General features: G+C 38.7%; 1 protein-coding gene across 3 annotated transcripts in view; it reads left to right on the top strand.

The window, feature by feature from the left end:
- prr7 (proline rich 7 (synaptic)) overlaps positions 1-5,168 on the top strand; it is a 32,758-nt gene extending 27,590 nt beyond the window's left edge. For all 3 annotated transcript variants that reach the window (XM_031898838.1, XM_031898837.1, XM_002936941.5), the window contains one exon: positions 4,067-5,168. In XM_031898838.1, the coding sequence (XP_031754698.1) occupies positions 4,067-4,446 (380 nt within the window). In that variant the 3' untranslated portion in view covers positions 4,447-5,168. The remainder of the gene's footprint in view (positions 1-4,066) is intronic.
- The last annotated feature ends 5,928 nt before the right edge of the window (positions 5,169-11,096 follow it).

Genomic DNA, 11,096 nt, shown 5'->3' on the forward strand with positions numbered 1-11,096 from the left:
CCAGAGAATAAGGATTGAATGAGAGAATGGTCATATAAGCTGATGTTACAAGGCTGATTATTAAATTCTGATGTTAATTGCACTAATTTCAGAGCTGCCATGTACTCATTTTCAGATTTACCAATCTGTCATATATGGTGACATTTATATTCTATGTATACAGTATATTGTAGTCAATCCCTAAGCTCAAGTAAGTGACAGCAGCACAGAGCATGTGCAGGGAATCAGCTACCAGGGGAATCTTCATTGCTAAAGAGCCAGGGTTGCCTTGGGCCGGTACAGAAGACCAAAACATAGTGTAAAATTTTAGTTAGGCTTTAGTGCTCCTTTACATGAAACTCCAAGCTCTCCAGAGTAGGCAGCATAAACATAACATTACAAATCCGAAAGAATGATACAATAAGAATGCTGCCCCACCAATGCTACGGCTGGCATATTTTTGTTTAATTATCATAGGGTGATTATCGTGCACTTTTAGCTTGCTGATATAAAACTGCAATCAAATATGAGATTTCCCAGAGGAATCACTTAGTTTCCAAGTTGGGCATGAAAAGGTTAGTGAATGCAGGAGCTACAGCAGAACAAAATGATTTTCCCTGCAGTGTCAGGTAGAACTTTTCACCAGACTCAGACTTTACCTCTCATCCTGTTGGATGGAGGTTAAAATAATTATAGTACCATTACTGCAAGATATAAATACACAAGGTACTTTCAACAATTTAAGGTGAGAAATGTCACTATTCTCAGAAGGTAGTGATCCTCAAATTTCCAAGACAGAGCCAGTGATAGGAAAAATAGATCAATTACATTTTGGTAGGTCTTAGGTAAAATATAAAATAAAAAATTGTTGCCCCTTTTGACCAGGACCAAAATTAGGGGCATTAGGTGAGGGTGGTGGGAATGGGGGGCGGCTTTAGATGGCCATGGGTGCCCTTACCTTTTGCACCATTGCTGCCTTTGATATGATTTCTAGGAGTTATTTTTGAATTCCTGACTTGCTGGCAAGTTTTCATTGCTTTCAGTGTGCATAGAGGCTACTTAATAGCCAGTCTTAGCCCTTATTTGGTACCTCCATGAACTTTTATGATGCTTGTGTTGCTCTCCAACTTTTTTAACATTTGACTGTGGCTCATGAGTAAGAAAGATTGGGGATCCCTGCTCTAATGCATACATAGCATATACTGTTAGGTATTAAATGGGTGGCAATATAATGCTTATACTTTGCCTACACATAAATCTGAAAGAAAAAAAGACCCATTGTTAAAGGTAAAAAGCTAGTCCCAAAAATTGGGCTTTATTGCAACTGATGGGTTGACCAACAAACAACCCTCTCAGTTGCAGTGACACCAAGCCTTAATAGCAAACCTCCCAACTGTCCCAATTTTCACAGAACAGTCCCATTTTTAACAGCTCAGCCTACATTGAAAAGTCCCTCATTTCCCTTTGATCTCCTGCACTGAACACCAAAAAAGATACAACATTTTTAAAAAAAATTTAATTAGATAAGTAGGCTTTTGACAGAGATCCCAGAATTTTCAACAGTCAACACCTGCACTTAAATACAATTATAACTAATAAGATGAAAAGTTCTTTTGGAGGAAATAAGAAAGGGCAATTTCACCTTTATTAGCAAAACTGTAATAACACATAAAAGTCCCTAAAACCCCCAGAAATGTGTTCAAACTTTACATAACCTTCCAGATTTTGTAAAATGGGAGTGGTATTTAGGGGGTGTGGTCACAAAATGGGCGTAGCAAAAAAATTACACAGAATATCTATTTTTGTCCCTCTTTCAGTTTTACAAATGTTGGGAGGTATGTAATTGACATACAAACAAATATAAATATAACATTTCTATATATTGCTAAAATTCAGCAGTATGTAACCAAGTTGAAATCAATAATAAAATATAGGATAAATAAACCTTTATAATATGAAAATGTAAAATTGTTGTTGTGAGTGCTGTTCTAAGCACTTTTGCCATTTAGATTTTTTTTTTAAATTTATTTTTTTTAATTTCAATATATTAAGAGTACAGTCAATATGAACAGTTTCCAACCATGATGTTGTCGAGAAAGTTGTAAGGTGAAAAACAGAGGGCTTATCTGATGTTATTCTGGTTAGGAAAAACATCAGAAACCTCAGATAACTTTTCTCACCTCTTTCCTAAACAGAAGACAGCAGGTCCCCAACCTTTTTGACCTGTGAACCACATTCAAATGTAAAAAGAGTTAGGGAGCAACACAAGCATGAAAAAAGTTCCTTGGGGTAGAATAGGGTTGTGATTGGCTATTTTGTAGCTGCTATGTTGACCAGACCCGGATTTGTGGCAAGGCGGCCCAGGCGCACCTAAGCTCTGCTCACATACGGAGCACGAGGGACAGGACACGCAGAAAACTTCAGAGCATCTTGTCCCCAGTGCTTCATATGTGAGCTAAATGGATGTGCTTGCGCGCGATCCTGAGTGGGGGCGGGGAATGTGAGCAGCCTCCGGGCACCATAATTAGAAATCCTGCGTTGATGTTGACTGGCAGCCTATAGGAGGCTCTATTTGGCAGCTAGTAATTCAAAAATAATCACCTGTTTTAAGGTCACTGGAAGCAACATCCAAGGGGTTGGTATTATTACTAGACATCCACTATTATGACCCTTCATTTATGAGTGCAGGTGCCAAATATAACTGGGCAGTGCCACACTTCTGCATGGTGAACAATATGCCATAACTTTCCATATTCAACAGAGCAATATCACAATTATAAACCATAAGTCCAAAGTACAAAAGAACAATAGCCAGTCCCAGCATGTCCCTTAATCACTTATTCAATGGGGGCAAAGATGAAATTTTGTATTCTTCGATTCCCCTTGAGTTTGGCCTAAGGGCCGTTATATATATATTAGTATTATAAGTACCATACTAATACATTGTTTGTAAGTCAACTGATTTAATTCATTTTGGAGAATATTTGTTTCTGTTTTAATTACAATTTTTCTATTAGGTCTAAAGGAGGGCCATAATAAATTAATAAATACCAACCCCTTGGATGTTGCTCCCAGTGGCCTCAAAACAGGTGCTTATTTTTGAATTCCAAATAGAGCCTCCTGTAGGCTGCCAGTCAACATGAATAATCAAGATAGACAAAGCTGCAGGAAAATCATACAAGGTTTGCTGATCTTTCATTTAGCTTTACAAATCCCCACGGACAAACATAGAACAGCTGGTAGATTTAGTGCTGAAAAATAGTACAGCTTTGTGATTAGTGGAACAAAGCAGAATAATACTCAGTGCTTCACGTGTTCTTCGTAAAAATTGGATAATGAGTGTCACTTGTGTCAAATGTCTGCAGCTTCCTCTCAACAAACCCCCTTTTGGCTGGGCCTCAAAATTCTCCAAACAGCATAAAAATGGAAGCGCATAAAAGAAAAGTGAAAATGTATATAGTGTAGTATTTCCTTATACGCAATTCACACCTTCAAGTGCCATATAAATGAAAACATTTTGTGCCTGGAACTTATTTGAATAATAAACTTCCTCCACCGATTAAGTGTGGTGAGCTAATGCACTCACCAGAATCAAATTGTACAGAACGCCAAGCAAGTTAGCAGGGTGTTGATAGTAGTGATAATGATGGTACAGGAATCCTCTAATCACATTAGAATGAGAAAGAACAGAATATAGTGTAATACTAACTTGCTTGGCGTTCTGTACAATTTGATTCTGGTGAGTGCATTAGCTCACCACACTTAATCGGTGGAGGAAGTTTATTATTCAAATAAGTTCCAGTCACAAAATGTTTTCATTTATATGGCACTTGAAGGTGTGAATTGTGTATAAGGAAATACTGCACTACATTTTCACTTTTCTTTTATGCGCTTCCATTTTTATGCTGTTTGGAGATTTGTGATTAGTGGGCCTGTATAAATAATAATGACATATGAGGAAATGAAAGATCCTGCAATGTTGGCCTTCCATACCTATGGGTTGTTGCTCTACCATTTGTGTTTGTGATTTTTATGGCAATGACAATTCTCTTGTTTTGAGTAACTTTTTTTTATGTTGTGCCCATAGAGCCTGACCTGTCTCAGCCACCATGTTATGAAGAGGCACTTCTGATGGCTGAGCCACCACCACCCTACAGCGAAGTTCTCACCGATACGCGAGGGATCTACCGGAAGATCTTAAACCCCTTTTTATCTGTCCAGGACGAGTTGGTGAAACCAGAGCAACCCCTCAGCCATAAACAACATCTAACAGGACAATCACACACCCAGCCACTTCCTGGAGCACTGAGCTCACAGATTTTGCCCAATCCTCCGCAAGAAGCACAAAGGGCTAGGCCTCCATCCTGGGCTGGCTCTGACATCAGCAGTGGGGGCTTGCACAGACTTCCTGGTAGCTGCCAGCTCATCTTTCCTATCCCCCTGCTGGGCAGGACTACGGCAGTTTGAATATATCCCTTAGCTGCTGCTCATCAACCATCAGCTTAAGGAAATATATACATTTTGAATATGAAGACCTAATACTTTAATTGAATAATGAACTATATGAGAGTGCACATCACTTGCTTCTATAATTGTAATTGCAAAAAAAAAAACACGGAACATTTGAGGAGCCATTGCTTATGACTGTCTACTGGAATACAAGACTTGTGACTTTAAACTTTGTACAGTTCTCCAAAATACACAGATGTGCTGGGCTTCATTCTGGCGACACAGAATAAGTGAGAGAGTGAGATACCATGTCCATACTCAGACTTGAAGCCATGTTTATTTATTTTTGAGTTTTTCTTTCTTTTCTCATACTTTTTTGTGGTATTAAAGTTAAATGTGCCAACTATGTTGTATGTGTATGTGTGTGAGCTTCCACGTGCAGCTGTAACTAGAATTAGAGCAGTTCCTATTGAGTGGCAGGATGAGAAATGTACGCCCAGGATCTTTTTTTGGTTTGGAAGATGCCGTTAATCGAAATAAAGGAAACAAATTCATTGTTTTACTATTTCCAGTACTAAATGCCAATTAAGTTGACAAGACCCTAGCGCATCTACTTCAATTGGCAATTGTTGTTCTTATGTGTGTGTGTGTGTATGTGAACACGTGTCTACTCCATGTCACAAGGATCTTTTAATACATCCAACCTGAAAGGGCTTTTAATTAAAGAAACTGTAATTTCATGTAGTGTATCATATCAGCGCTCTGTTGATGTTGGTGTGACCCTCACACCGAATATTTTTATAATGAGTTTCTTGGGCTTCACCAAGTGTTGATTATGGCAGTAAATACCATTCAGTTAAAGGGTAAACCATTTGTATAAATTAAATAAATATAATAATATATCACCTAACAATGATATATGATTTAGTCACCTGACAAGGGAGTTAAAGGAAAACTATACCCCCAAACAAGGTCTCTATAAAAATATATTGCATAAACCAGCTCATATGTAAAACCCTGTTTCATCAATTAACCATTTTCAGAAAAATATACTTTTTTAGTAGTATGTGCTGTTGGGAAATCCTAAATAGAAAATTGCCATTTTAAGAATTACAGGCCGCCCCTGGGATCATAGGATTCACAGTGCACACAAACAAGCCAAGGCACACATACATGCTAGGCCCCATCAGTCAATTAATGGACAGAGTTCTGCCTTTTGCTTCCACATTACTTCCTGTTACAGGTAGAGCTGCATTATTTCTGGTCATGTGATCTCTGAGGGAGCACACAGCCCATCACTAAATGGTGGCTCAAGGGAAAGAATGTAAAAGGGCAATATTTACTGATATATATATTCCAGTTTGGTGAGAGTCTTTAATAGGTCACTTAACATAATATAATCTGTTGGTTAAGTATTCATTCTGGGGGTATAGTTTTCCTTTAAGTGCCATTTATAAAATTAAAACACCTGTTCCCATTTTATTATTTTCATTGTTTTCCTGCAGTTTAAATGAAAAGTACTCTAAACAGTCAAGCTTTGGTTTGTAAAAACATTTTACAAGTATGGTATCCGTTATCTGGAAACTCTGAATAGGCGTTTCTCCCATATGCTCTATTTTAATCAAATAATTCATTTTTTAAAAAAAAAATGTATTTCCTTTTTCTCTATACAAATAAAACAGTACCTTGTACTTGATCCCAACTAGGATATAATTAATCCTTATTGGGGGCGAACAATCATACTGGGTTTATTTCATGTTTAAATAATTTTTTAATAGGTCCCGTACCTGTATTGAATATCAGTATATTGTAGGTACGTATCCTTACAGGTGGGTCCAAGGACAACCCTTGGCTCATTATACATAGGAGTTTTATTACTATGGGAGATGGCCTTTCTGTAATTCAGAACTTTCTGGATAATGGGTTTCCATATATTTTATCCCATACCTCTAATATAATAGATGAAGTTGAAAAAAGACATGTCTATTAGGCTGAACCTTTTTGGCTAAGTGAGCCTGCCCTGCCTGTTCTGACAGAGCTCAGCCAAAAGGTTATTTGGGATATTAGCAGAGACTGCTTGTGTGCTGTATTGCATAGAAGCTGGACAATAGCACAGCTTGTTTATAAGTAGGTTACCATTTAATAAGCTAAACATGACACAGAGCAAATGTTGGACTGCAAAGCAGGGCTTAATCAGAACCCAAAAAGGTCACACATTCCCGCAACAGGGGGACTGAACAGATTGTTCTGCTGAACATGCCATATAATTCTCCTTTGTGAGCATTGTTAAAAATCATTCCATTGTTTAAATAGTTACACCCTTTTCTCAAACTCCCATCATCAGGTAATGGGCTAAAGCCTGCGTGAGCATGCATGTCATCAAGCACACATGCACAGTTACCCATAGACACATGTAGAGCCCTAAATGGGTTTCATTCAGAGGACAACAACTTGCCGACTTGTGTATTTGCCTCTGGAGAAATCAAGTGGTAGGTCCTGCATCAGATCATATCAACAATTTATTTGTGAGTTCCTAAACCTAACATTTTTTTCTAGATGCAACCAGCACATTCTGCCATAAGCCACTGACATATATCACCTGCTCTGAATGTCTGGGAAGCCAAAATTACAGAGCAATCTCACTATGTTACAAAATGAATAATTACATTTAGGGCACCCAAAGAGCTAGGGAGCACTCTTGGACTGTTCTTGTGCTTTTCAGCATGAAAATGATGTAGTGAGCAAACAAATAAATTAATGGAATGGCGCACTGATGGATCACTTATTGGATCAATGGGTTCAGTACATCTGTGCCAATGTTAAGCAATCATACCAGCATGCTCTCCAAACAGTGAGCTGCCCCTGTGAGGTGGGCTTAGAGTAGTGTGGGGGGGAGTGCCCAATGCCAGTCAAGGTAAGACTTAGGAAGAATGTCTAGTTCATCTTTTGGATACACTTTGCTGCTTTTTGGCCATACTTGATACTTCCCAGACCACTCCTCTTTTACTACCCCCCAATCCTACATGGTTGACAGGTCTGGCATTGGCAAGCATTATGATTAAGAGCTAAATTCCTTTTACAGTCCCTGCAGCCAAATAGTGAAAGTCCTAACAGTGAAAGAAAAAAAAAGGCCCCAGATCCAGCAAGAATAGGTGTTTACAGGCATTTTAACAAGGGAAGTCACTGGACCCAACATTTACAAATTACCCACGTGCCTACCCTGTTGCCCATCTTTGCATGCACATAAAAATATCAAATAAATATACATATATAAGTCAAGTATATACTGAAATCTTCCACTTAACTATCGATTTCTCAAGTAGAAGATGCTTTATTCTCAATTATTAGAACAGATAGACTGGTATGTTATTTCCACTTTTCACTTGTTCTGCAACCAGTCGTTTTTACTCTGCTCTTCACTACATACAACATTGATTTTTCAAGTGGTTTGACATTTAATAAAGTGTTTGATCAAAAGTTGCCTCCTTGACCTAGCAAAACCAATGGTGCCTTCTGGTTATGACCACTAGGGGAGCTACAAAGGATATCTCTATACCAGGGGTCCCCAACCTTTTTGACCCACGAGCAGGGGTGCTGCTACCATGAGGTGAGGTGAGAAACTCAGGCGGCAGCAACCCCAAAGTTACCAAGGGTAGCAAAAAGCCACTCCTGGTAATTTCCTGCTTTTAAAATGGAAATTGGGCTCTGCTAGTGCAGAAAGCGCAATTGCGCTCCCTATACTAGCGATGCGGCCCCCGGCTAGGGGGATGGCACCGGAGGAGCGGCCTCTGCCCATGAGCAACATTTAAATATAAAAAAAGTTGGGGAGCAATACAAGCATGAAAAAAGGTCTTAGGGGGTGTGGTTGGTTGTTTGGTAGCCCAAAGTGGACTGGCAGCCTACACGGGGCCCTGTTGCATGCACATGGTCTTTATGCAACCAAAACTTGCCTCCGAGCCAGGATTTAAAAAAATCAGCACCTGCTATAAGGCCACTGGGAGCAACATTCAAGGGGTTTGTGAGCAACATGTTGCCCCCAAGCCACTGGTTGGGGATCACTGCTCTATACTGTATATATGGAAATATGCAGGAATATATGTATGCTATGTATATATGTGATATGTATATGTAAGTATGCTGCTTGTTGTAGACACAATATTTCCCCTTTGAAACCAGACACACAGTAAGGGCACGTTCCATGCACGTTCCTTTCTGCCTTTGCCTGCAGTGCATTCCAGAAAGGAGTACAAGCCCTAAGTCCCAGTCTTAATAGCTAATTAGTTTCAATTAACTGCATGCACATTGTAGACTGCTCTGGTTAATGAAATGCATTTAATTAACTGCTAATTAGCCTTTTAGAATGTAGATTTTAGGGCCCACGTATGACCACTAATTGCAGTTTCAGTCACACAAGTTTGCATTTATTAGAGGCGCTCCTTGCACTTACTTGTGTTCAGCACCACTCGGTCTTTCCTGGCTCTTGTGTGAATGGCATGCAGGGTGCTTACTGATGCAGGGGAACCCTGGCACTACTGGCACCCATGCTTGTACCCAGAGCATTCTGTGTCAATAGAATCAGGCACAGATGTTAATTTAACACTGTGCATCAGACACTGAAGATTTTCTGCACAACTTGCTTCCAAATCGGTTTAAAGTACAAGTGCAATTGCACGCATTTTATGAATCAGCCAGTTATGCTAAAATTATGGGAATAAATGAAGCTTTTTGGTTAAAAATCATGGCTATTGCATACGAAATTGCACTTTTCAAACTGTACCGGCACTCAAATTAACCCTTTGATGTGTCTGGTTTAAAGTGGCGAGGTAACAAACAGCAAACTATACACCTATACACATAAAATGAAATATTTCAGCTATTAAAAATCTGTGCTATTATTTCATTTTTTTTAAGAAAAAATATTATAAAGGCCCTTGTAAAAATGAAGATTGGGCAAGGCTTCTTCCAGCAATTATTTTTTATCTTTCCCCCAATATATATATAATGGTGACATTTTCGAGTGACAGCCTGCTGCTAAACTTTAATGATTAGAGCCGTTCAAAAAGTGCAAAACTGTGAGGAGAAAGTGTCTTTGTGTAGGGAAATGTCAAAACAAGCTGAGAGCAATATCTCCCTGTGCTCTTTGATATGTCAGTTGGCCTGGATTGCCACAGAAAATGTTTGGATAATTTAAGTCATATTGACAATGAAGCCACATCCATTAAATAAGGGGTTATGATTGTTTTCATTAAAACAAATCTTATATGCAATATAAGGGTGTTCTCAAAGAATTTAGGTCTTGAATTATAGAAATCAGCAGGACCTATATGTGACCGCAGGGTACCAGTGCCAGTAAATGCATTCCTCGTTATATTGTATGGCAATGAAGGGCATTTATTTATTTTACTTCATCTAAAGAAAATATCTATTTATCTTGTGGAGCTGCAATGAGAGAGCTTTTGCCAGAAAGAGAAGCACGATTAAAAATAATGAGAGGAATTCTATGACATACAGTTAAACTGGTAAGAATTAAAAGCTTTCCATAACTTTTTTCTAAAGTTGGGACTGCAAAGCACAGCAGGCTATTATTGTTCAATGGAAATCTTCCCCAGCTCCCAAGGGGAATCTTCCAATGGCAATCCTACCTGAACTGTGTACAAATTTAGAAGCTCAAATATCCTCTAATATAAAAACAGCTGTGAAAATATCACTGTTTTTTTTTTTAATAATGTATCATTTTAAAATAGGGTGGGTGGGTCAAACTCCTCCACTCCTGGCTCTACCATGAAGATGTCCCACAGAGACTGCAGTTATCCCTAGGGATTTCCTCCTTGTATACCCTTTGTGCTCCCTGACGTTTCTGTTGCTATCTTTTAACCAAACCTGCCTGCCAATCAAATTTCTCTATTGTTCTAAACCAAATTATTGATAACACCCCTTGCCCAGTCTGCCTACTGCCCAGAATCTCACTTTCACATGTCCCTAAAGGCTCATAGCCCCCAGATTCTAGGGGCCCATGGTTTTGTACTTATAGAACCTACCAGTCTACACATATGATATGGAGCATATACGCTAAGTATACATATACATGATTTTCTATTTGTCTACAACAAAATGTATGAGGATTCACACGAGATTTTGCTCTCAAGTTTCTCTAGTTCTTGCATCTCAATTTGGCTGCCAGAACTACCCTTGGTCTTAAGAAAAAAAAATCATTCTTGCTCCTAAATGATCTCATTGTTGAGCCTCTGATGGAAATGTGAAGCCACATGAGTGAGGATTCGTATATAGCACATTTGAAAGGGATGTCCATAAAAATGCTGCTCCATCCAAATTTTTCTGGACTACTTTTATTTTTTGCAGGAAATGATGAAGTCCCTCTGGTTGCCTGATTAGTTTGCCACAATGCCACAATTGGTTTTCACTAGGAAGGAAGATATAGCTGCACTAAGTTGGATTCTTTCTTGAAAATCTTCTTGTACCTGCGATTATGTTTAGGTTTATGTCCCCAATTTATTCGTTCTGTCCCACTCTATCAGCATTAGACCCGGGCCAAACAAAAAATTCTGGTCTTATATAATTAAGGGCAGATTTAGCAAAATGTGAGTTTACATCTTAATACATAAATGCAGACCCATGTTTCTATTCATTCCTATGGGATTTTTAAAAGT

This window comes from Xenopus tropicalis, chromosome 3, assembly GCF_000004195.4.
Source record: "Xenopus tropicalis strain Nigerian chromosome 3, UCB_Xtro_10.0, whole genome shotgun sequence".
Lineage (NCBI taxonomy): Eukaryota > Metazoa > Chordata > Amphibia > Anura > Pipidae > Xenopus > Xenopus tropicalis.